The following is a 26,568-nucleotide window of genomic DNA, read 5'->3' as shown; positions in this document are numbered from 1 at the left end:
GTGCAAATGTGCAATGCAAGGAAGAGAACAGCTGCCGACGTGTGTAAATGTAAGTTCGTGGGAAGCAGGCAATCACAACAGCTAGCTACTAGCTGCTCAGCTAGCCGGCCGGGGGATATATATATATTATGTGCTTGTTTTTGCTCCCAACGTCGTGTCGATGGCGACACCGCCTATGTGCACTGCAGTATATCCGCTACAACTGTCAAGGCCGGAAATTACACATGTATGCTTCCTTCCTTAGTTCCAACGCCGTCCGGCGCTAGCTGCAAAAGCTATATGGCCTACGGGCACGGCATCCATCCTTCGAGGAAACATACGCTATTATATCGTTTCGGATGGTTACGCGCTTTCATAACAGCGTAGCCACATGGTGCGTGTGTGGTCGCTTATATGTGAGTGGTATTACTTGGACTGATGATTTTTGAACCAAGTCATAACTCATAGACGTACGCACAAAGATGATGTAGACGATGGAGCAGCATATATATGCAAAATCAAAGTAAATGCAGCGACGTGCGGTCATCATACTTGGCACGTTGTGTCATTTAGGTCACCACGCTACAAAAAGAGACCAGAAAAAGTGGACAAATCGGAATTAGGCGTAAAAAGCGAAAACATCACCGTGTAGAGTAGAGTATAGAAATAAAAGCAGTATTACGATCAATTGAAACATCTCATTTAGATATATGAAAAATATATTATAATATGCATATGGCTACCAAAAAGAAATCGCGACTATACACAAAAAATAAGGAAGCCAGTAAATCTAAGGGTATCAATTTAAAAAAATCGTATAATTAATGAGCTCATAGCTAGTCTATTCTAGGGTACTGTCTATAGTCTGGTACACATCCCAAGTCACACGATTTTTGCGTAAAATATATTGCACATGTGTGATGCGGATTTGAACAACCTAAGATCTAGGGCTTTGCGTGTTCCCTCTTATCACTCTGTTGTAGAGCTATCTATAACTAGAAATAAGATGCTTTTCTTTTTCATTTTAACTCTAAAGAGTCGTTACTATGGATTGGTGGCTCTTCTAAATTTAGTATCGATTGGTGTTACCAACCAATTGATTACTGTAATCAGTACTAATAAGTGATGTTAATTAGTATTGATTAGAGCCACTAACCGAGACTGATACTGCTTTAGAACGTCTGCATGCAGTTAGAACCAACAGTGATATATACATCAGTACTGAGGTCTGAAGCTCTTTGTCTAATACTTGTAGAAGAGCATACAAACCAAAAACGTAACCAAGAGTAGAAGTACGTCTTGGTATTCCATTCAAAACATTTTCTATTTGAACGCGTCACAACAGAACGTTAGAATTACAAATGTATCAGCAACCGGGGTACTAGATCATGGAAGGAAACATTATTATGAAATTTAGTCTCATGTAGCAACAACTAAAATTCGGTGCTACTAGTAAACTAGCTAGGAAGGCATGGCATCTCAGGTCTTCGATTAAAAAATCGAGAGGATTTCAGAAATAACTTAATCACACAAATGGACATATATATATATATATATCGTGCAACATTGTTAACAAGATTCTGAGGCAAGGCAAGAGGGGGAGCCTCTTGTCCCCAGCTGATTACCAATTTACCACACATAGGAGGGTCATGCATTCTGAACTAACGCACAGGTTGAGTTTGCTTAATCTCTCTCGCGCGCGCCCGGATCCACTGGTCAGACGTCGTCGGCGATGTCGTCGTTGCTTGCTGCCCTGACCCGGAGCCTGGTGGAGACGACAGTGGCGCACACGGACAGGACCATGCCGATGAGGAGGAAGACGATGGCGATGAGCCCCTTGTGGTAGTACTTGACGAGATCTTGCGTGGCCTCTTCCGCCCACCGCGAGCCATGCTCGACGTACTCCAAGACGTCGTCGGTGGCGCCGAAGCCCGCGCCCACGCCGCTGGCCAGCACCACGGTGACCACCTGCACCATCACGATCGAATTGAAACCTATGGCACATGAGTGGAGGAGTATATATCTACGGTACGGGATCGCGGTCCGGTCGAGCGCACGTACAATGTCGGCGTACATACTGACGTCGAGGATGAGCGAGCTGGGCGCCTGGGCGTCATCATCCGCTTGCCCCTGCAGAGGAGGTAGACGACCACCGCGTACCTTTTTTTTTTTTTGTCCCCGATGGCGCACGCATGCAGCATATATACAGATACAGTTATACACACAAGCAAGAACCGTTTCAGCAAGGCCTGGAGTTTACTAATAGTCGTTAAGCTGTATCCACGCGGCGCCGGCGGAGACGACGACGACGACGACGTACGTACGTGTAGCTCTGGAGATCGTTGTTGTAGCCGGCGGCCTTGAAGTCGTAGTAGGTTCTGTTCGAGAACCTCGACTGCACGGTCAAGGCCAGGACGGCGATCAGCAGCAGCCGCGCGACCAGACCGCCGGCGATCCACGCCGTCCTCGACAGAGCCATCTGCTCCACCTCTCTATCTCTCCCGGCCGCTCTCTAGCTGGCTGGTTATTACGGACGCCGCGGCACACGGACATAATTGGTGTGCCGCGCGTAGAATTTGTAGTTTTGAGCGAGGGGGTCATGAATGGACAGAGACAACGTTGGGGGCCTTGCTGCGCTGGGGCATAGTTCCTATCGATCAGGCCGCCAATCCGCTCCATCTGTCACCCGGATGTTAGTTGCTTGCTTGCCGCGCTCGACCGGAGGTGCTTCCAATTCCAACTCCAAGACAGCGGACACGGCACGGCAAGGAAGGTGCAAAGAAAAATTCGGACCATTTCCAGTAAATCGATTCGCTATAGTTTCATCTTCAACAAAATTTCAATATATCATAATATAACTTCAGATAAAATACGAAGTTCTTGGGAGGTTAGTAGAGAGGATGAGACATGAGAGAAGTCGCTGCTAGCCACCGGGGGCGCGGAGCCGGCTGTGGAACGTCCGCAAAGGCACAAAGGATGGGCTGTGCCTGTGCGGTGTGGATGGCGCCGACTACACCGACGCGGAAGGAGAAGGGCAACACAAGGCGTACACGGGTCACGACTCACGACATGGAGGGAGAGTGAGCAGCTTAGTTCAGCGGCACACGACGCGGAGAAAGAGGGCGCACATGGCACGACAAACGAACGACAGCACACGTCGATGCTAGCCATCGGGCTTCAGGGAGTAGGGCAAGCGCCACGGTCTAGACTTAGGCTCGGTCCAAAGTAGCTAAAAGTCTTAAATGCATGAAACATTTAAATGTCGTAAAATTTTGTTTTAGGTCAAATTGCTTGAACAGTGTTTTAATAACATTGCTTTATCGTCGGTCTACAACCATCTTACCCCCACATCAAATTTTCTTTTACAAACTTTTAGACAACATAAACATGTAGTTTTATTAAAATAAATACACATGATTACATAATTAAGCAAATATAATCTACAAAATTCATAAAGCATAAATAAAAAATAACGTGAACCATAAATAAAGATTACATAATTCATAAAACATAAATAGAAACTACATAATTCCTGATGCTAAAAAATTACATAGGCTGGATTCTAGGCAATCACTTGGTGCAAACCGTACAAAAAGTTGACTACCTGAGGCGCAAAAACGATAAAGAATGTGCATCATCAAATGCAAAAAAAAACGTGGTCGGCAGGATTCGAACCTGCGCGGGCAAAGCCCACATGATTTCTAGTCATGCCCGATAACCACTCCGGCACGACCACTGTTACGTTAAAACCTGTTAAGGCAACCTTTGTTGTAAACAAAACGCGGCCCGCACATGTATATACGCGATGAATGCAAAAGAGCCAGTGAGAAACAACGCAATATGGGGGCCCATACTTGGCAGGTGAATATGTGACCACGACATGCATGGCATTGAAAGATTACACTAGAGCAAACAGGGTTACATATGATAAGCCTCGAGACCCACTGAATTAAGTCATGTCACACGTTTTGCTGAAGGCAGTAGTAACGTAGATTTGCAGTGTCCTGAAGTAAACTAATGTAAAAGTCCACCTTTGTAATTAGTTCGACCTGGCGCTCTCGCAGTGACAGTACTTTACTAGTGTCTTCTCTTGCCTTCTTGTACGCACTAAGCTTTTTAATTTCAATCTTCCAGCAAAAGTTTTATGTCTGACCTAATTTTTTTCTCAAGAACTGAAAACCATCAGAATAACTCGTAACTGTATCTGGCAATATTTTATGGAAACTAAAAATCCTTCTTGTTACTTTGTTTGAAATACCGTTATTTGTTACGGTTGTTTTCTGGTAAAAGACATAAATTAAAATAATTCAATAGCAACGTCGTCATAGTAAGCAGCCTAAGCAATGCTACACTTCATACAAGACAGAAATTAACTCTGACCTCTCTCAGGGCTTAAAGTTGAATTTGTATGGCCCACAGCTTGATTTCAGATCGCCTGTCTTTCTTGAGACATCGTTTGTTTTATTGAGTTCAGCAACGTCATAGTCAGCAGCCCAAAATCAAGAACTGTATGATCTTCTGAAGATTGAGACGCTCTTTATTAACGATGACACTCTTTATCTACAATGGAAAAGGGCAGCAAGATATCCTTAATGCAATTATATACCTCATGGAAACGACATACCATAGTGTAAGAGGAGATGGCGTTCCGGATTACATTGAAGAACAGGAAGTGAATAAGAACGGATTGGCGACTCACGTGTTCTTGCAGTTCCGAGGAACTGTATAATCTGCAGAGGTTCAGAGGAGTAAAAGGAATGGTGGTGCGTTGACACAAGAAAATCGTTTATGGATAAAATACAACATGTGGAAAATATAACCAGCATGACGAGATGGCCGAGTTGGTCTAAGGCGCCAGATTAAGGTTCTGGTCCGAAAGGGCGTGGGTTCAAATCCCACTCTCGTCAATTATTTTGTTTTTTGAGATACTAATTTTATCCTTAGACATATTGTTTTGTCATTTATGTTGTTTTGCTGTTTTTGGTGTTTAAGAACAGATATGCTACACTTGATCTGGTTTTGGTTTTTGAGAACTGATACTCCTATCTATATACTTTACACTGTCATGTGTGGTTCTGTTCTGTCATCTTGAGCTGTTCTGTCATCTTGAGCTGTTCTGTCATCTTGAGCTGATTACACTGTCATCTTGAGCTGATTACACTGTCATCTTGAACTGGTTACAATGATGAACTGTTCTGTCATCTTGAGCTGAACTGAATATCTAGTAGCTGGCTACACTGTCATGTAGGATCAATTTTGATGAGATGAGGCTAATATTAATAACTATTTCAGATTTACACTTGATCTGTTTAGCTGAACTGTATATTCTATTTGCTTGAGCTGTTCTGTTCTCTCATGTGTGGTTCTGTTCTGTCAGGTGTGGTTCTGTTCTGTCATCTTGAGCTGGTTACACTGTCATGTGTGGTTCTGTTCTGTTATCTTGAGCTGTTCTGTCTTCTTGAGTTGTTCTGTCATCTTGAGCTGTCATCTTGATGTTCTGATTACACTTGTTCTGTTCTGTCATCTTGAGTTGTTCTGTCTTCTTGAGCTGTTCTGTCTTCTTGAGTTGTTCTGTCATTTTGAGCTGTCATCTTGATGTTCTGATTACAATAACTGCTGTTTGAGAACTGATATGCTACACTTGATCTGGTTTTGGTGTTTGACAAATGAGAACATATACTCCTCTATCATTTTTGCAAACTGGTTATGTAAAGGATAAGTAATTGTAATTTACAAGTGTTTTAGACTTTGTCTTTTATGCTGTTTAAGAATATATATGGTACACTTGATCTGATGTATCTGTCCTTTATGCCAATGATGATAGCAAAAATGGATATTAAGCCTAATCAGGTAGCCAGTTACTAATATTTGTTGCTTGAGAACAGATATCCTTTATGTTATTTTTGCTGTCCTATATGGTACTTAAGAACAGATATGCTATACTTGATCTGATGTGTCCTATTTGCTGTTTACAAGTCCACATTTGTTGTCCTTTTTGAAGTTCTGATGTTTCTATATAGTAGCTGGCTACACTGTCATGTGGAAAAATTTCGCTGAGCTGAGGCTAATAATAATACTGTTTTCAAGTATGAACTGATGTTTGCTGCTTTTACAAGTCATGACATGGTTTTATTTGAAGTCATGTTTGTTGTCCCATGAACTGAGTTGTAAATTCTGTTAGTAGAAGCAGAAGTAGAAGTAGAAATAGCAGAAGTAGAAGTAGAAATAACAGAAGTAGAAGTAGAACTGCTGCTATTGCTACTGTCCTATGAACTGAGTTGTAAATTCTGTTAGTATGTAACATAGCTAGTGTTTACAACTCAGTTCATCAGTTTATACATGAGTTTTCAGCAACTCAGTTCATCAGATGAAATATGAGTTGTATACGTGTATAAGCTGAAAACTGATGAACTGAGTCGTATGAACATCAGATGAATTGAGTTGTGAACTGAGTTGTAAATTCTGTTAGTATGTAAAAGTAAGAAACATCAGATGAACCGAGTTGTGAACTGGTTTTATTTGAATTTCTGTAAATTTTGTTCATTCTTCTATGAATTAAGTTGTTTTAATCTAAAATTTAAAAACAGCAAACAAAAGTTGGTACTGCGATCAGCCTATACAGGCTATGGTCATCCTGGTTAACCAAACAGAAGCTGTGTTCATGCAACTTATAAAAACAGCAAACCAAACAAGGGCTATGGTCATCCTGGTTAATTGCGATCAAAACAACCAAACGAGAGCTCTCAGCGTACTTGTACCAGCCTATACAGGCTAGGCGCAGCCTGCATCTGAGCTGAGAACCAGGCTCTGCTCATCCAACAACCAAACATACGGTATAAGAATATAATTCTTTAGAAGTTTATTTATATGATCTCTAGGAATAATTTTTATTTCGTTACCATTTTTTCTTCTTGTAGTTAAGGCTTCCCTATTCATGTCATTTCGTTGAAAAAACTTTTCTCCTTGTACTTATGACCTCTACAAATGTAATTCTTTAAAAGTAATAGTAAACTGCTCGTGAAACTAAAATATTCTTTGTCCAATCATATCGCTAGAGGGATAAAATCATAGAGTTTTTAAAAAAACGGAGTGTAAAATTATAATTACAAAACCTACGAAGAGTATAAATCGCAATTGTCTCAAGAAAAAAAGAAGATGGTCGTGGTTAATCACAAAGGAAATTAAAGTGCACGTGAAGAAATATGCATCCGCCTTTCCTTAGGCTATTCCCGGTGTATAGTGTCATACTTATTTAATACATACTATGTAGGATGAAAAGGTGATTGTCATTTGAGTAAAGAAAGAGAATAAAACAACATCTTGAGAGATATCATTCAGACACAAGATTACTAATAGTGTGTAACCGTGTTAGTGCTAGTGCTATGTCATACGGCCTGTTTAGCCATTTATGGTTACGTTTGTTTTACTAGTTTTTTTCTGACGAGATTTTCTAAGAATCTAGCTACGGAGAGAATTTGTCTGTGAGAAGAATCTAAGTATCGTGATGATTATATGTGAAAGAAGACGAATGAGTTCATATAGTTTAGAACCTAGAAAGTGATGAATTACTACTGTCGTGAATAATCGGCCGATTATATGCTCATGTTAATTTTGAAAGGTTTTACCAAACAATTCTCATAAAAGTTAAAAGATAGGCGTTTAGCCGTTGACAGCAGCATGTGAGGGTCAGAATAAAAAAAAAGGGCTATATTTCCTTGTGGCTGGTGCTAACTGCTAAGCTAAGAATACACTCGCACAACAAAACGAGTTGAATCGCGCGCCTGCCCTGTCCCGGGTGGCGGTGATCGATCCAGCAGTTAAAACGGGCGGGACGCCTCCTCTCCCGCGTAAAAAGGAGCTCCCACCGCTCGCCACCACTAATCTATCGTCCTCCTCCCACCCTCCCTGCGGCCGGTCACCAACGCCGGTTGCTGCTGTTCTCGCGCGCTCCCCGCCTCTTCTTCTCTTCTAGGTGCCGTCGGAGCTTGCTTTTGGGGAGGTACGTAACGATCGAGCTGAATTTTCTTCACAAATCATCATCAGTATCATGCATCATGTCCGCATTTCCGGATCCGCCTTGTCGCCGATCGACTTCATGCGTTATCTCTAGCTCCGTCGTGCCTTCAATCTAATATACTAATAGAATAATGTGACCGTCCGTCGTGTGATGTTTTGGCGCGCGGAATATTAATGCCGAATGCTGCAGGTCGTGCGGCATGATCTGCTGACCGACCCCAAATCAACCCGGCCGCGCCGCGCATCGATCGTCGTCATCCAGTCCGGCGAAGGTGGAGAGGAACCGAGAAATTAAAGATGTCTTGCTGCGGTGGCGCCGAGGAGGACAGCTACGGCCCGCCGGCCAACCAGGCGGTCCCACCACCCAACGCCAACGCCCCCGGTACGTACAGCTGCTGCAGGACATCACACCCTCCTCCGGTTCTCCCTGCACGCACGGTATGGGCGCCGTCGTCGATGTCGTCTGTCTGACCACCGCCGATGCCTTGTCAACGTCTGGCGCGTGCAGGTAACAGAGGCGGTCCGAGGGGGCCGGGCGCGCCCAGGGTCGGCGGCCCCGCAAAGCCCATCAGCATCGACGCGCCCTCCATACCCTTGGACGAGCTAAAGAAGATCACCAACAACTTCAGCGAGCGCGCCCTCATCGGCGAGGGCTCCTACGGCCGCGTCTACAACGCCACGCTCGGCGACGGCCGCGCCGCCGTCATCAAGAAGCTCGACACCAGCGCCTCGCAGGACTCCGACACCGACTTCTCCGCGCAGGTGCGTTTCATAGACACAAGGATAATTATAACAAGCAAGCAGGCAAAGTTTCCAATTATTTCACCCATTCCTACAGATAGCCATGGTCTCCAAGCTCAAGAACGAGTATTTCCTGGAGCTCCTGGGGTACTGCTTGGAGGACGGCAACCGGATGGTAGCCTACCAGTTCGCCACGATGGGTTCCTTGCATAACATACTACACGGTTGGTAGCTCTACTAGCTTGGCGATCCACGCATCTCTTCTGCGCGGCCGGCAAGTGAACTGATTCTGGCGTTGTTTGGCAGGGAAGAAAGGAGTCCAGGGCGCGGAGCCCGGCCCCGTCCTCAACTGGGCTCAGCGCGTGAAGATAGCCTACGGAGCCGCGAGAGGTCTGGAGTACCTGCACGAGAAGGTGCAGCCGTCGATCGTCCACCGGGACATCCGCTCCAGCAACGTCCTCATCTTCGACGATTTCAGCTCCAAGATCGCCGACTTCAACCTCACCAACCAGGGCACCGACACAGCCGCGCGCTTGCACTCTACTCGTGTGCTGGGGACCTTTGGGTACCATGCTCCAGAGTAAGATGAAGGAACAATATAATAATATACACAAATTGTGCAATAACCACTGCATTGCCTTGCTTTTGTAGCTAGCATTTAGCCTTCTTACCATCTGCTACTCTGGACCGTTTTCTCAGATACGCCATGACAGGCCAGATCAACCAGAAGAGCGACGTCTACAGTTTCGGTGTGATCCTTCTGGAGCTACTCACCGGGCGGAAGCCAGTCGACCACACCATGCCGAAAGGCCAGCAAAGCCTTGTTACCTGGGTAATCAATCAATGCCTTGTGCCAAAATCTGTTGACTGACTGTAATCTCCTGACTGACTGTGAACGCCATTGCATTGGTTAGGCCACTCCAAGGTTGAGCGAAGACAAAGTGAAGCAGTGTGTCGATCCGAAGCTCAACAGCGACTACCCTCCAAAGGCGGTTGCAAAGGTAAAACAAACAAGCAACTTCTCAGCAGTTCTTTTGCTGGATACATATATATATGCTACAGGGACTTACTGGTGTTTCCTGATCTTCAGCTGGCGGCGGTTGCAGCGCTGTGCGTTCAGTACGAGTCCGACTTCCGGCCAAACATGACCATCGTGGTGAAGGCGATCACGCCTCTCCTGAACGCACCTAAACCGGCTGCTCCGGCCGCGCCGCAATCCTGATCAACCAACCAGCCAGATGACAGAATTTAGCCAACACCGCGGTTTCCCTCTGTTTCTGATCATAGATATGTGTTTCAAGGAACCGCGCATCCTTGCTCCATCCATCCAGCGCTTATGCTTCTGTAAAGGAAAAAACAACACTGATCTGCTGGTGCTGCAGGACACATATAGGGGAATTTTTAAAAATGTTAATCTGCTACTCTGAATTCGTGTGCTTCTTGCTGTAAGTTTGTGTTATACCATGTGCAGTTTTAGAGAGTACACATGCAGTTTCTAGCTACAAAAGTAGGCACGACGATGGTTTCCAGCTTTTCCAAATATAAAACAAATTCACAGCCACAGCTACAGGAGTGCATCAGATCAAGATAGTATTGGCTCTTTTTCACCATATATAATTGCTGGTACCAATTACAAAAAGGAGCAAACTCTGATGACTCCAAAGTTTGCTTACGCTTAAACCAAAACTTTGGTGAGCAACTGGAAAAACTACTACATAGAATGGACATGCAAAACTTTCACCGGTTGTTTGCATTATGACCACTAGGGAGGCATTGCACATGTGTCCAGATCACATGACGTGCTGATGAATACTGCGGTTGTCTCCCACTAGCATTTGAGCACTGTAAATAGAAAAAGGTCAGCAAAAATTAAAAAGGATAAAAACACTCAGAAGCCTTTTCCTAAAGAAAAAGGTCAGCAAATTTCTAAAGTATAACATGTGAAGTGAAGGTTGATCCTGCATAATTTGACATGATTCAGGTAGTGATTTGTTACTTGATCTTTTACCGACTACCTCGATTCCTCGAAACTACATCATGTCTTGAACCAATTGGATCGAAATGGCAGAGGTGAGCATCCCTGTCATTCTCTCAATACCAGCAAAAAAAATCAATAAATAAGTAAAAGGTTCAGGTTAACTCCTGCTAGGAACTGTCACAGTACTTAATAGCTCTCAAGGCCTGTTTTACTCTATACCAGTTGAGATACAATGATACATGTATCAGTGGAAAATCTGAATGTAACAATTTCAATATTCCCTCCATTCCAAGCAGGAACATAAGCTATTGAGAGTGAGATTTTGAATCACACTTCTGGCTACAGGCCAATTTTCCATATTTTTTTAACAACATGGGACATTGGGAAATCTGGGGGATTAATTTTTGTTCAATTGAGATTTTTATGTAATAATGCAAATTGCAATCCAGATTTGGATCTCTGGTTCCAAGCAGTAGCTAGTTGTGAAACATCTTTCATTCGAATTGCATCTAAACAGAACTAAACAGAATAAACCTACCATACCAAAGATGATTGTGTGCACAATAAATAAATAAATAAATAATGCCAGAAAATTTCTAGTCTTATGAAAAAATGGAGTGGGCTTTATGCTGAAAATTTGACAAAAGGCACTCCAGATGTTAATAAGAAAGTGGCATCAGTTAAGACATCACAACCGTACTGTCAAGAAAGTCCCCTGCCAAAGATGTTCATATAGTGTACACTAACTCATCATCACTAAGTTTGTGTAGGCCCATCTAGCATTTTAATGGATCCTTTCTTCATAAGTTTCTTATTCACAACTCCTCTAGAGCACAATTGAGCAAACAATTCTCTTGCCTCCTTTACCAAGCCTTCATAAGCCAAGCCTTCAACAAGTATAGTGTAAGTCGATTCATTTGGCATGCAGCCACTCGATATCATGTACGCAAACAGGTCGATAGCGTTGTGTGTTTCACGCCGTTTGCAGAGCCCAAGAAGAATAGCATTGTACAGTGCCGCAGTGGGCCTTATACCCATATCTTGCACTTTACAAAATGTTCTAACCGCCTCCTCAATCCTGTCTTCTCTACAAAGACCAGAAGCTATTGTCGAATAAGTAATGATATCTGGTTGGAGCCCTTTACTGGTCATCTCATCCAACAGTTCTAACGCTTCCTTTGTTTTGCCAGCCTTAGTAAGGCCATCAATGACCGTGTTATAACTAATCAAGACCGGGCTACAGCCTTTGTCCTTGAGTTGATGAAGCAATTCAATAGCAACATCAACTTCCCCATTGCGGCAGAGTGCTGTAAGTAGAGTGTTGTATGAAACGATGTCTGGGTAACAACCCCTGGACACCATTAGTTCCACAAATTCCATTGCTTTATGTATCTTCTTTTGTTTGCAGAAGGCATGAAGAAGCGGGTTGTAACTCAATGAATTAGGCGTGCATCCGTACTGGGGCATCTGCTCAAGAACTTCCATTGCGGGCTCAACCAATCCTCTACGACACAAGAAACTGATGAGCATATTAAATGTTACCACATTCGGAGGGCAACCCTTGTGTGCCATCTCTTCCATGAGCTTCTCGGCATCTTCCCACCGTTCTGCAGTGAACAAACCCTTCAGCACAATGTTGTAGCTAACAGTGTTCGGCTCGCACCCATAGGACGGTAAGTTCTTCAAGAACTCCATTGCGTCCTCAACCCGGCCTTCCTGGCAGATACCATTGAGGACGACATTATAGGTGACAATGTCCGGGGCGCACCCCTTGTCATGCATCTCATCGAGTAGCTTCATGGCCTGCTTGTACCCGCTCCTCTTGCAGGTGGCCTCGAGCAGAATGGTGTACGTGACGACGTCGGGCAAGCAGCCGCGGCGGAACATATCCTCGAGCACCGCCAGGGCGTTGCTGGTTCGGCCGCGGCCACAGAGGCCTCGGATGAGCGTGTTGTAGGTGTACGCGTCGGGCTCCACGGGCATGTCCGCCACGAGCCTGCGCGCGGCGTCGAGCTGCCCGGCCCCGCAGTAGCCCGCCACCATGGCGTTGTAGACCATGACATCAGGCCCGCTCGCAGCCAGCACGCGGCGCGCGTCCGCTGTGCGGCCCGACGCGCAGAGCTTCTTGATGAGCGCGGCGCAGGGCCCCACCGCGGCTGGCGAGGGTGGGTTGAGGCCCGCGAGTGAGTCGACGAGGCGGAGGGCATCGTCCAGTTCGCCACGGCGTACGAGAACGCGGAGACGTTCCGTGGCGGAAGCGGAGGAGGCTTTGCGGCGTGGGGTGGCCGCGGATGCGGCGGGGTATGCGGCGACGCGGGGGACGAGGTGGAGTTGAGGGGGCCTGGGGGTTGGGGGCTTGGGTTGCGCGGGGAGGGAAGGATAGGAGTGGGAGGAGGGCAAGGTGATGAGAGCGGCGGACATGTGGGACGGCAGCGCAGCAGGCGGAGGTGCGGCGGCCATCGGTGTCGGGCGACGAGGCAGCGCCCAGCGGCGACGATAAGGTCAGCGGTGTAATGGGCCGACGCACTGGTGAGCTTTACGGACCGTTGGCTCCAGAGAATGTATATTTGGCATTACACTGAAGAAGTAAAGAGGACATATCTCATGCATATATAAGTTTAGTGCACAGGGTGCACATATTAAATTATTACTATTCATCTCAAATTTAACGTCTATGGTTGATCATTGTAATTTACAAATAACACCTTCTATCACTACACCCTACCATGTCCTTAGTAAAATATATTAAACAACTAGAGATGTCAGATCTAAAATGAGTGGTGATGATTTAATATGTGCATCATGTGCACTAAACATCTATGTGCACCATATATATTCTCTACACTAAAAGGGGTTCGTAAAATTATCATTAGATCTATGAGTATATTATGATAACTATAACAAGAAAGCAACATTGTGAGTGGTAAAATATCAATTATTCGGGATAGCTCACCATAGCTCTGATGTGTAAGAGCATTCTTAAGAGACTAGCTAAATGACTTGTCAATCTAAAATTTAATTACTTAATAGCAAAATAACTCTCTAACACACTGGTCATCCAACTCGCCAAACTATCCGACTCTCTAAATTGGCTCTCTCACTAGCCAAGTTTGGCTAGCCACTCTAAACTAACATGCATGTTAGAGAGTCTGTTAGAATTAAATGCTATATATAGAGTTTAATCTTTGATGAAAAAATAAATAGAGTCAAATAGAGAGTTAAAAATAAAGAGTCTCTTAGAGATGCTCTAACAATCCATTTCAAACGCTCTAGCTCTATTAAATTTGGATTATAAAAAATAGATTTAGATTTATGGAGTGTTTGGTTTCTAGGGTCTAATTTTTAGTCCCTAAATTGTCAAATATAGAAACTAAAACTCTATTTTAGCTTTCGTATTTGATAATTTATAGATTAAAATGGAATAAATTGTAGGAAAAAAATTAGTCCATAAAAATCGAACATCCTTTAGGTTTTTTATGAAGTTGGCTAAGAGGAGTCTACAAAAGTCTCTTCCATTGTCCTTATGAAGTTGGATGCAAATTGCCCAATGCGACTAATTAAACATATTCAGCAGGTGGTGTTAGTGATTTAACATGTGTTCGTGTAGTTGCCGCAGTTGGTGTATCTTAAGGTTTAAGTGGGCGCAATTTGCCAAGAGCTACTGCTGCACGTGCTAGAAGATCAGACTACTAGTGAGCATCCAATAAGCAAAAGAACGCGTCGTAGCTTTGTCAGTTGTTAATGAAAATGAGATCCTTGAGGATAATGGAGAATCTGAATCTGAGGCAATGCAAATGAATAGGGAGGAAAATGGGTTTGGCTCATTTCAAATTGGAAATGCATTTCAAGTTGATGCTTCATATACTACATCAGTAGAACTTTATTATTGTTTAGATTCTGCAGTTCATTTGAGAACTTTGAACTTAGGGATGTTTAGTTCCCCTCATTAAAGTTTAATCTGTATCACAACAGATGTTTGAATATCAATCATGAGTATTAAATATAAGCTGAATTAGGTTTAGTCATTTAGTGTTTATCTATATAATTAGTTTTATAATTATACTATATTTAATACTCATAAGTGATATGACACAAACGATTCTTTTAGTTTGGTGGAACCGAACCCCCCTATCACTAATGGAATTTGGCTCTTTGCCGAGTGCCATATTCTTTGCCGAGTGTTTTTTTCGACACTCGTCAAAGAAGCCACGCAAAAACCCTCGGTAAAAGAAAACACTCGGTGAAGAAGCTCTTTGCCGAGTGTTTTATTTTTGACACTCGGCAAAGAGCGAGTGTCACAAATACAACACTCGGCAAAGAGCTCTTTGCCAATTGTTTTTTCTCTGACACTAGACAAAGACAATTTAAAAATCACATCTTTAAAGTAGTAAATTAATTCAAATGAAAAAGTTTTCAACTACAAATTTGTATAACCCATCATGATGTACAATTTATATATTGAACATTTCTTCATATGACAAAATAAAAATAAATTTGTTCATAAAACCTATATCTCTCTTGTAGTTTATGAAACTACGAGAGAGACATATAGAATTTGCGCATATTGTTAGAACCATCATGTGAGATAAACAAATGACCAAACAACCAAAATAAACTTTGTAGATCTTGAGAAGTTATAGAAGTTTATAGTTGACAACTTTTTCATTTGAAGTCATATTGTCAACGAAAACTATGTCTGAAAACTTTGAAAGAAAAAACCACCAACATGAAAGTTGTAGATATTGAAGAGTTATGAAACTTTGTAGTTGACAATGTTTTGGTTTGAAATCATCTTGTTATGCAAAACTATGTTTGAATTTTGAAATTTTTCAAACTGTCTCGGATGGAAAAACCACCAAAATTAAAGTTGTAGGTCTTGAAATGTAATGAAATTTTGTAGTTGATAATTTTTTTATTTGAAATCATCTTATCATTGAAAAATTCATTAGAAGTTTTCAAATTTAAAATTCAAATTTTGTAAACGGTCTCGGATGTAGAAACTATTAAAATAAAACTTGTAGATCTCAAAAAGTTATGCAACTTTATAGTTGGTCACATTTTCAAATGAACTCATTTAGTGCCTTAAATAATCAAATTACTCTCGATTTGTTATAGTACATGGGGAATGAAAACGTAATATAGACATAATTGGTGTAGTAGTTGTCGGCGTTTCGAGACCGGGGGTTCCTTCGGGCCGACGAGTGAGTGCCGCGTGCCCCAGCCCAGATGGGTCGAGCGCGTGGGCGAGCGCGAAGGGGGGAAGGAGCGAGGCGGCCGGAGACCGGCGTGAGAGAGGTGGGAATCCCGCGGCCTTCGTGTTCGTCCCGCGCCCAGGTCGGGTGCGCTTGCAGTAGGGGGTTACAAGCGTCCACGCGGGAGAGGGAAGCGAGCGGCCCCAAGAGAGCGCCTGTCCCGTCCTCGTCCCCGCGCGGCCAACCCTCTCTAAGAGGGCCCTGGTCCTTCCTTTTATAGGCATAAGGAGAGGATCCAGGTGTACAATGGGGGGTGTAGCAGAGTGCTACGTGTCTAGCGGGGGAGAGCTAGTGCCCTAAGTACATGCCGATGTGGCAGCCGGAGAGATTTTGGCACCCAGCTGGTGTGATGTCGTGGCCGTCGGAGGAGCGATGGAGCCTGGCGGAGGGACAGCTGTCGGAGCGGCTGGGTCCTTGCTGACGTCCTCCTGCTTCCGTAAGAGAGCTGAGAGCCGCCGTCGTCACAGAGCATGCGGGGCGCCATCATTGCCTATCTGGCGGAGCTAGCCAGATGGGACACCAGTCTTGTTCTCTGCGGCCCGAGTCAGCTCGGGGTAGGGTGATGATGGCGCTTCCTGTTGACGTGGCTGGCCTGCGCCCTAGGTTGGGCGACATGGAGGCTCCTCCGAAGCTGATAGTCGCCTAGAGGGGGGGTGAATAGGGCGAAACTGAAATTTACAAATATAAACACAACTACAAGCCGGGTTAGCGTTAGAAATGTAAACGAGTCCGCGAGAGAGGGCGCAAAACAAATCGCAAGCAAATGAAGAGTGTGACACGCGGATTTGTTTTACCGAGGTTCGGTTCTCGCAAACCTACTCCCCGTTGAGGAGGCCACAAAGGCCGGGTCTCTTTCAACCCTTCCCTCTCTCAAACGGTCCCTCGGACCGAGTGAGCTTCTCTTCTCAAATCAAAGCCGGGAATAAAACTTCCCCGCAAGGGCCACCACACAATTGGTGCCTCTTGCCTTGATTACAATTGAGTGTTGATCACAAGAGCAAGTGAGAAAGAAAAGAAGCAATCCAAGCGCAAGAGCTCAAAAGAACACAGCAAATCTCTCTCGCTAATCACTAAAGCCTTTTGTGGAATTGGAGAGGATTTGATCTCTTTGGTGTGTCTAGAATTGAATGCCTAGCTCTTGTAAGTGGTTGAGAAGTGGAAAACTTGGATGCAATGAATGGTGGGGTGGTTGGGGTATTTATAGCCCCAACCACCAAAAGTGGCCGTTGGGAGGCTGTCTGTTCGATGGCGCACCGGACATGTCCGGTGCCCCCGCCACGTCATCACTGTCGTTGGATTCTGACCGTTGGAGCTTCTGACTTGTGGGCCCGCCTGGATGTCCGGTGCACACCGGACATGCACTGTACCTTGTCCGGTGCGCCAGTATGGGCGCGCCTGACTTCTGCGCGCGCTGCGCGCGCATTAATTGCGTCGCAGGTAGCCGTTGGCGCCGAATAGCCGTTGCTCCGGAGTTGCACCGGACATGTCCGGTGAATTATAGCGGACTAGCCGTTGGAGATTCCCGAAGCCGGCGAGTTCCTGAGGCCGCTCTTCCTTGGCGCACCGGACACTGTCCGGTGTACACCGGACAGTCCGGTGAATTATAGCGGAGTCGCCTTTAGAAATTCCCGAAGGTGGCGAGTTTGCGTTGGAGTCCTCTGGTGCACCGGACACTGTCCGGTGGCACACCGGACAGTCCGGTGCGCCAGACCAGAGGTGCCTTCGGTTGACCCCTTTGCTCTTTTGTTGAATCCAACTCTTGGTCTTTTTATTGGCTAAGTGTGAACCTTTAACACCTGTATAACTTATACACTGGAGCAAACTAGTTAGTCCAATTATTTGTGTTGGGCAATTCAACCACCAAAATTAATTAGGGACTAGGTGTAAGCCTAATTCCCTTTCAATCTCCCCCTTTTTGGTGATTGATGCCAACACAAACCAAAGCAAATATGGAAGTGCATAATTGAACTAGTTTGCATAATGTAAGTGTAAAGGTTGCTTGGAATTGAGCCAATATAAGTACTTACAAGATATGCATGGATCGTTTCTTTCTTATTTAACATTTTGGACCACGCTTGCACCACAGGTTTTGTTTTTGCAAACTATTTTTGTAAATCCTATTCAAAGTTCTTTTGCAAATAGTCAACGGCAAATGAATAAGATTTTGAGAAGCATTTTCAAGATTTGAAATTTTCTCCCCCTGTTTCAAATGCTTTTCCTTTGACTAAACAAAACTCCCCCTAAATGAGATTCTCCTCTTAGTGTTCAAGAGGGTTTTGATATATCATTTTTGAAATACTACTTTCTCCCTTTTTTGAACACAATAGGATACCAATTGAAAAATATTCAACACTTAGTTTTTGAAATTGATGTGGTGGTGCGGTCCTTTTGCTTTGGGCTCATACTCTCTCCCCCTTTGGCATGAATCGCCAAAAACGGAATCATTAGAGCCCGCGAAGTGCTATCTTCCCTTTTGGTCATAAATAAATGAGTTAAGATTATACCAAAGACGAAGTCCTTTTGCTCTCTCCCCCAAAGATGGAGAGTCTCTTGGAGCGACGGCGAAGGATGAGTTACGGAGTGGAAGCCTTTGTCTTCGCCGGAGACTCCAATTCCCTTTCAATACACCTATGACTTGGTTTGAAATAGACTTAAAAAACACATTAGTCATAGCATATGAAAGAGACATGATCAAAGGTATATAGAAGAGCAATGTGTGCAATTTAACAAAAGAAGTTCCTAGAATCAAGAATATTGAGCTCATGCCTAAGTTTGTTAAAAGATTGTTCATCAAGAGGCTTGGTAAAGATATCGGCTAATTGATCTTTAGTATTAATGTATGAAATCTCGATATCTCCCTTTTGTTGGTGATCCCTAAGAAAATGATACCGAATGGCTATGTGTTTAGTGCGACTATGCTCGACGGGATTATCCGCCATCTTGATTGCACTCTCATTATCACATAGCAAAGGGACTTTGGTTAATTTGTAACCGTAGTCCCGCAGGGTTTGCCTCATCCAAAGCAATTGCGCGCAACAATGGCCTGCAGCAATATACTCGGCTTCGGCGGTGGAAAGAGCGACCGAATTTTGCTTCTTTGAAGCCCAAGACACCAAGGATCTTCCCAAGAACTGGCAAGTCCCCGATGTGCTCTTCCTATTGATTTTGCACCCCGCCCAATCGGCATCCGAATAACCAATCAAATCAAATGTGGATCCCCGAGGGTACCAAAGCCCAAACTTAGGAGTATAAGCCAAATATCTCAAGATTCGTTTTACGGCCGTAAGGTGTGATTCCTTAGGGTCGGCTTGGAATCTTGCACACATGCATACGGAAAGCATAATATCCGGTCGAGAGGCACATAAATAGAGTAAAGAACCTATCATCGACCGGTATACCTTTTGATCCACGGACTTACCTCCCATGTCGAGGTCGAGATGCCCATTGGTTCCCATGGGTGTCTTGATGGGCTTGGCATCTTTCATCCCAAACTTGTTTAGAATGTCTTGAGTGTACTTCGTTTGGCTAATGAAGGTGCCCTCTTGGAGTTGTTTCACTTGGAATCCTAAGAAATACTTCAACTCCCCCATCATAGACATCTCGAATTTCTGTGTCATAATCCTACTAAACTCTTCACATGTAGACTCGTTAGTAGACCCAAATATAATATCATCAACATAAATTTGGCATACAAACAAGTCATTTTCAAGAGTTTTAGTAAAGAGTGTAGGATTGGCCTTTCCGACTTTGAAGCCATTAGCAATAAGGAAATCTCTAAGGCATTCATACCATGCTCTTGGGGCTTGCTTGAGCCCATAAAGCGCCTTAGAGAGCTTATAGATATGGTTAGGGTACTCACTATCTTCAAAGCCGGGAGGTTGCTCAACATAGACCTCTTCCTTGATTGGTCCATTGAGGAAGGCACTTTTCACGTCCATTTGATAAAGCTTAAAGTCATGGTAAGTAGCATAGGCTAATAATATGCGAATTGGCTCAAGCCTAGCTACGGGTGCATAGGTTTCACCGAAATCCAAACCTTCGACTTGGGAGTATCCCTTGGCCTTAAGTCGAGCTTTGTTTCTTGTCACCACACCATGCTCGTCTTGCTTGTTGCGGAAGACCCATTTGGTTCTGAAAGAGAATTAGGCTTACACCTAGTCCCTAATTAATTTTGGTGGTTGAATTGCCCAACACAAATAATTGGACTAACTAGTTTGCTCCAGTGTATAAGTTATACAGGTGTTAAAGGTTCACACTTAGCCAATAAAAAGACCAAGAGTTGGATTCAACAAAAGAGCAAAGGGGTCAACCGAAGGCACCTCTGGTCTGGCGCACCGGACTGTCCGGTGTGCCACCGGACAGTGTCCGGTGCACCACCGGACATGTCCGGTGTACCAGAGGACTCCAACGCAAACTCACCACCTTTGGGAATTTCCAGAGGCGACTCCGCTATAATTCACCGGACTGTCCGGTGTACACCGGACAGTGTCCGGTGCGCCAAGGAAGAGCGGCCTCAGGAACTCGCCGGCTTCGGGAATCTCCAACGGCTAGTCCGCTATAATTCACCGGACATGTCCGGTGTGCACCGGACAGTCCGGTGCAACTCCGGAGCAATGGCTATTCGGCGCCAACGGCTACCTGCGACGCAATTAATGCGCGCGCAGCGCGCGCAAAAGTCAGGCGCGCCCATACTGGCGCACCGGACAAGGTACAGTGCATGTCCGGTGTGCACCGGACATCCAGGCGGGCCCACAAGTCAGAAGCTCCAACGGTCAGAATCCAACGACAGTGATGACGTGGCGGGGGCACCGGACATGTCCGGTGTGCACCGGACTGTCCGGTGCGCCATCGAACAGACAACCTCCCAACGGCCACTTTTGGTGGTTGGGGCTATAAATACCCCAACCACCCCACCATTCATTGCATCCAAGTTTTCCACTTCTCAACCACTTACAAGAGCTAGGCATTCAATTCTAGACACACCAAAGAGATCAAATCCTCTCCAATTCCACAAAAGGCTTTAGTGATTAGCGAGAGAGATTTGTCGTGTTCTTTTGAGCTCTTGCGCTTGGATTGCTTCTTTTCTTTCTCACTTGCTCTTGTGATCAACACTCAATTGTAATCAAGGCAAGAGGCACCAATTGTGTGGTGGCCCTTGCGGGGAAGTTTTATTCCCGGCTTTGATTTGAGAAGAGAAGCTCACTCGGTCCGAGGGACCGTTTGAGAGAGGGAAGGGTTGAAAGAGACCCGGCCTTTGTGGCCTCCTCAACGGGGAGTAGGTTTGCGAGAACCGAACCTCGGTAAAATAAATCCGCGTGTCACACTCTTCATTTGCTTGCGATTTGTTTTGCGCCCTCTCTCGTGGACTCGTTTACATTTCTAACACTAACCCGGCTTGTAGTTGTGTTTATATTTGTAAATTTCAGTTTCGCCCTATTCACCCCCCTCTAGGCGACTTTCAATAGGTATCAGAGCCCGGTGCTTCATTAGAGCCTAACCGCTCGAAGTGATGTCGGGAGATCACACCAAGAGGGAGATGGAGACCGGCGACAAGCCCACTACAAGCCACGGGAGCACTTCATCGGAAGAGTCCCGCACCAAGAGGAAGGAGAAGAAGAAGGACTCCTCCAAACAGAAGGAGAAAAGATCTTCTTCCTTACACCACAAGGAGAAGGAGGAAAAATCTTCTTCCCACAAGTCGCATCGGAAAGGCGACAAGCACAAGAGGATGAGAAAGGTGGTCTACTACGAGACCGACACTTCATCAACATCCACCTCCGACTCCGATGCACCGTCCGTAACTTCTAAGCGCCAAGAGCGCAAGAAGTTTAGTAAGATCCCCTTACACTATCCCCGTACATCTAGACATACTCCATTACTTTCCGTTCCATTAGGCAAACCGCCAACTTTTGATGGCGAAGATTATGCTAGGTGGAGTGATTTAATGAAATTTCATCTAACCTCACTCCACAAAAGTATATGGAATGTTGTTGAGTTTGGAGCACAGGTACCTTCTGTAGGGGATGAGGATTATGATACGGACGAAGTGGCCCAAATCGAGCACTTCAACTCTCAAGCAACAACCATACTCCTTGCTTCTCTAAGTAAGGAGGAATATAATAAGGTGCAAGGGTTGAAGAGCGCAAAGGAGATTTGGACCTACTCAAGACCGCGCACGAGGGTGATGAACTCACCAAGATCACCAAACGGGAAACGATCGAGGGGGAGCTCGGTCGCTTCCGTCTTCGCCAAGGGGAGGAGCCACAAGATATGTACAACCGGCTCAAAACCTTGGTGAACCAAGTGCGCAACCTCGGGAGCAAAAAGTGGGATGACCACGAGGTGGTTAAGGTTATTCTAAGAGCTCTCATTTTTCTTAACCCCACTCAAGTTCAACTAATTCGTGGTAATCCTAGATACCCACTAATGACCCCCGAGGAAGTTATCGGGAATTTTGTGAGCTTTGAATGTATGATCAAAGGATCAAAGAAGATTAACGAGCTTGACGAACCTTCCACGTCCGAGGCGCAACCGGTGGCCTTCAAGGCGACGGAGGAAAAGAAGGAGGAGTCTACACCAAGTAGACAACCAATTGACGCCTCCAAGCTCGACAATGAGGAGATGGCTTTAATCATTAAAAGCTTTCACCAAATCCTCAAGCAACGGAGGGGGAAGGACTACAAACCCCGCTCCAAGAAAGTGTGCTACAAATGTGGTAAGCCCGGTCATTTCATTGCAAAATGTCCTATATCTAATGACAGTGACAGGGGCGACGACAAGAAGGGAAAGAGGAGAGAAAAGAAGAAGTACTACAAGAAGAAGGGCGGCGATGCCCATGTTTGCCGGGAGTGGGACTCCAACGAGAGCTCCACCGAGTCCTCTTCCGACGAGGACGCCGCCAACATCGCCGTCACCAAGGGACTCCTCTTCCCCAACGTTGGCCACAAGTGCCTCATGGCAAAGGACGGCAAAAGGAAAAAGGTTAAATCTAAATCCTCCAAAAAATATGAGTCCTCTAGTGATGATAATGCTAGTGATGAGGAGGATAACTTGCTTACCCTTTTTGCCAATCTTAACATGGAACAAAAGGAAAAATTAAATGAATTGATTAGTGCTATTCATGAAAAAGATGACCTTTTGGATTCCCAAGAGGATTTTCTAATTAAAGAAAACAAGAAACATGTTAAGGTTAAAAATGCTTATGCTCTAGAAGTAGAAAAATGTCAAAAACTATCTAGTGAGCTAAGCACTTGCCATGACACCATTGTCAACCTTAGAAATGAAAATGCTAGTTTAATTGCTAAGGTTGAGTCTCATGTTTGTGATGCTTCAATTCCCAATCTTAGAAATGATAATGATGATTTGCTTGCTAAGATTAAGGAATTGAATGATTCTCTTGCTAGCCTTAGAGTAGAAAATGAAAATTTGATTGCTAAGGCTAAAGATTTTGATGTTTGCAATTCTATTATTTCCGACCTTAGAACTAAATATGATATGTTACATGCTAAGGTTGTTGAATTAAAATCTTGCAAACCCTCTACATCTAATGTTGAGCATGTTTCTATTTGTACTAGATGTAGAAATGTTGATATCAATGCTATTCATGATCACATGTCTTTAATTAAACAACAAAATGATCATATAGCATTATTAGATGCTAAAATTGCCGAGCATAACTTGGAAAATGAAAAGTTCAAATTTGCTAGAAGTATGCTCTATAATGGGAGACGCCCGGGCATCAAGGATGGCATTGGCTTCCAAAGGGGAGACAATGTCAAACTTAATGCCCCTCCTAAAAATTTGTCTAACTTTGTTAAGGGCAAAGCTCTCATGCCTCAGGATAACGAGGGTTACATTTTGTACCCTGCCGGTTATCCCGAGAGCAAAATTAGGAGAATTCACTCTAGGAAGTCTCACTCTGGCCTTAATCATGCTTTTATGTATAAGGGTGAGACATCTAGTTCTAGGCAACCAACCCGTGCTAAGTTGCCTAAGAAGAAGACTCCTAATGCATCAAATGATCATGACATTTCATTTAAAACTTTTGATGCATCTTATGTTTTGACTAATAAATCCGGCAAGGTAGTTGCCAAGTTTGTTGGGGGCAAACACAAGGGCTCCAAGACTTGTGTTTGGGTACCCAAAGTTCTTGTGTCTAATGCCAAAGGACCCAAAACCGTTTGGGTACCTAAAGTCAAGAACTAAAATTGTTTTGTAGGTTTATGCATCCGGGGGCACAAGTTGGATCATCGATAGCGGATGCACAAACCACATGACCGGGGAGAAGAAGATGTTCTCCTCATATGAGAAAAACCAAGATCCCCAAAGAGCGATCACATTCGGGGATGGAAATCAAGGTTTGGTCAAAGGTTTGGGTAAAATTGCTATATCTCCTGACCATTCCATTTCAAATGTTTTTCTTGTTGATTCATTAGATTACAATTTGCTTTCTGTTTCCCAATTATGTCAAATGGGCTACAACTGTCTATTCACTGATGTAGGTGTCACTGTCTTTAGAAGAAGTGATGATTCAATAGCATTTAAGGGTGTGTTAGAGGGTCAGCTATACTTGGTAGATTTTGATAGAGCTGAACTTGACACATGCTTAATTGCTAAGACTAACATGGGTTGGCTCTGGCATCGCCGACTAGCCCACGTTGGGATGAAGAATCTTCATAAGCTTCTAAAGGGAGAGCACATTTTGGGACTAACAAATGTTCATTTTGAGAAAGACAGGATCTGTAGCGCATGCCAAGCTGGAAAGCAAGTTGGGTCACATCATCCACACAAGAACATCATGACGAGTGACAGGCCACTGGAGCTCCTACACATGGACTTATTTGGCCCGATTGCTTACATAAGCATCGGCGGGAGTAAGTACTGTCTAGTAATTGTGGATGATTATTCTCGCTTCACTTGGGTGTTCTTTTTGCAGGACAAATCTCATACCCAAGAAACCTTAAAGGGATTCTTGAGACGGGCTCAAAATGAGTTCGGCTTAAGGATCAAGAAAATTAGAAGCGACAATGGGACGGAGTTCAAGAACTCTCAAATTGAAGGCTTCCTTGAGGAGGAGGGCATCAAGCATGAGTTCTCTTCTCCCTACACTCCACAACAAAATGGTGTAGTGGAGAGGAAGAATCGAACTCTATTGGACATGGCAAGAACCATGCTTGATGAGTACAAGACACCGGATCGGTTTTGGGCCGAAGCGGTCAACACCGCTTGCTACGCCATCAACAGGTTATACCTTCACCGAATCCTCAAGAAGACATCCTATGAACTCCTAACCGGTAAAAAGCCAAATATTTCATATTTTAGAGTTTTTGGTAGCAAATGTTTTATACTTGTTAAAAGAGGTAGAAAATCTAAATTTGCTCCTAAAACTGTAGAAGGCTTTTTACTAGGATATGACTCAAACACAAGGGCATATAGAGTCTTTAACAAGTCCTCAGGACTTGTTGAAGTTTCTTGTGACGTTGTGTTTGATGAGACTAACGGCTCTCAAGTAGAGCAAGTTGATCTTGATGAGATAGGTGAAGAACAGGCTCCATGCATAGCGCTAAGGAACATGTCCATTGGGGATGTGTGTCCTAAGGAATCCGAAGAGCCTCCACATGCACAAGATCAACCATCCTCCTCCATGCAAGCATCTCCACCAACTCAAATTGAGGATGAGGCTCAAGATGTTGAACAAGAAGATGAGCCACCTCAAAATGACGACAACAATCAAGGGGGAGATGCAAATGATCAAGAAAAGGAGGATGAGCAAGAACCAAGGCCGCCACACCCAAGAGTTCACCAAGCAATACAACGAGATCACCCCGTCGACACCATCCTCGGCGACATTCATAAGGGGGTAACCACTCGATCTCGTGTTGCACATTTTTGTGAGCATTACTCTTTTGTTTCCTCTATTGAACCACACAGGGTAGAGGAAGCACTCCAAGATGCGGATTGGGTGATGGCAATGCAAGAGGAGCTCAACAATTTCACAAGGAACGAGGTATGGCACTTAGTTCCACGTCCTGACCAAAATGTTGTAGGAACCAAGTGGGTCTTCCGCAACAAACAAGACGAGCATGGTGTGGTGACAAGGAACAAAGCTCGACTCGTGGCCAAGGGGTATTCACAAGTCGAAGGTTTGGATTTTGGTGAAACCTATGCACCCGTAGCTAGGCTTGAATCAATTCGCATATTATTAGCCTATGCTACTTACCATGGCTTCAAGCTTTATCAAATGGACGTGAAGAGTGCCTTCCTCAATGGACCAATCAAGGAGGAGGTCTATGTTGAGCAACCTCCCGGCTTTGAAGATAGTGAGTACCCTAACCATGTCTATAGGCTCTCTAAGGCGCTTTATGGGCTCAAGCAAGCCCCAAGAGCATGGTATGAATGCCTTAGAGATTTCCTTATTGCTAATGGCTTCAAAGTCGACAAAGCCGATCCTACTTTATTCACCAAAACACTTGATAATGATTTGTTTGTATGCCAAATTTATGTTGATGATATTATATTTGGGTCTACTAACAAATCTACATGTGAAGAATTTAGTAGGATCATGACACAGAAATTTGAGATGTCTATGATGGGGGAGTTGAA

The 26,568-nt window shown here is 44.5% G+C and overlaps 3 protein-coding genes and 2 non-coding genes across 6 annotated transcripts; 2 read left to right on the top strand and 3 right to left on the bottom strand.

The window, feature by feature from the left end:
* Nucleotides 1-1,504: 1,504 nt before the first annotated feature.
* Nucleotides 1,505-2,645, bottom strand: LOC103627316 (uncharacterized). Of its 2 annotated transcripts, XM_008647622.3 has the most exons (3): nucleotides 2,304-2,644; nucleotides 2,041-2,139; nucleotides 1,505-1,947 (listed from the first exon to the last, which is right to left on the bottom strand). In XM_008647622.3, exons 2-3 carry the CDS (start codon nucleotides 2,053-2,055, stop codon nucleotides 1,696-1,698), a joined length of 267 nt encoding a protein of 88 aa, XP_008645844.2. In that variant the 5' UTR covers nucleotides 2,056-2,139; nucleotides 2,304-2,644; the 3' UTR covers nucleotides 1,505-1,695. The 2 variants fall into 2 exon arrangements, with proteins under 2 accessions (XP_008645844.2, XP_008645845.1); XM_008647623.4 differs by having other exon boundaries at nucleotides 2,041-2,645.
* Nucleotides 2,646-3,633: 988 nt separating this feature from the next.
* Nucleotides 3,634-3,715, bottom strand: TRNAS-AGA (transfer RNA serine (anticodon AGA)). The gene has a single exon. It is a non-coding gene; the product is annotated as a tRNA-Ser (tRNA).
* Nucleotides 3,716-4,805: 1,090 nt separating this feature from the next.
* On the top strand, nucleotides 4,806-4,886 carry TRNAL-AAG (transfer RNA leucine (anticodon AAG)). The gene has a single exon. It is a non-coding gene; the product is annotated as a tRNA-Leu (tRNA).
* Nucleotides 4,887-7,940: 3,054 nt separating this feature from the next.
* Nucleotides 7,941-10,215, top strand: LOC100272326 (putative protein kinase superfamily protein). The gene is given in 8 exon segments (NM_001146810.1): nucleotides 7,941-7,978; nucleotides 8,186-8,377; nucleotides 8,504-8,757; nucleotides 8,834-8,960; nucleotides 9,043-9,316; nucleotides 9,436-9,568; nucleotides 9,651-9,737; nucleotides 9,827-10,215. Coding segments are annotated over 7 exon segments (1,092 nt in total). The 5' UTR covers nucleotides 7,941-7,978; nucleotides 8,186-8,292; the 3' UTR covers nucleotides 9,959-10,215.
* A 1,181-nt stretch (nucleotides 10,216-11,396) lies between these two features.
* Nucleotides 11,397-13,215, bottom strand: LOC100273089 (Pentatricopeptide repeat-containing protein). Its single transcript, NM_001147538.1, has one exon. It carries the CDS (start codon nucleotides 13,172-13,174, stop codon nucleotides 11,471-11,473), a length of 1,704 nt encoding a protein of 567 aa, NP_001141010.1. The 5' UTR covers nucleotides 13,175-13,215; the 3' UTR covers nucleotides 11,397-11,470.
* Nucleotides 13,216-26,568: the final 13,353 nt, after the last annotated feature.

The sequence above is a fragment of the Zea mays genome, chromosome 5 (assembly GCF_902167145.1).
Source record: "Zea mays cultivar B73 chromosome 5, Zm-B73-REFERENCE-NAM-5.0, whole genome shotgun sequence".
Lineage (NCBI taxonomy): Eukaryota > Viridiplantae > Streptophyta > Magnoliopsida > Poales > Poaceae > Zea > Zea mays.
This window is presented reverse-complemented; position numbering and strand designations above follow the sequence as displayed.

What these genes read in the sequence shown, in the direction of transcription:
- LOC100273089 (NM_001147538.1), bottom strand. Translation starts at nt 13,174, where the DNA reads ATGGCCGCCGCACCTCCGCCTGCTGCGCTGCCGTCCCACATGTCCGCC.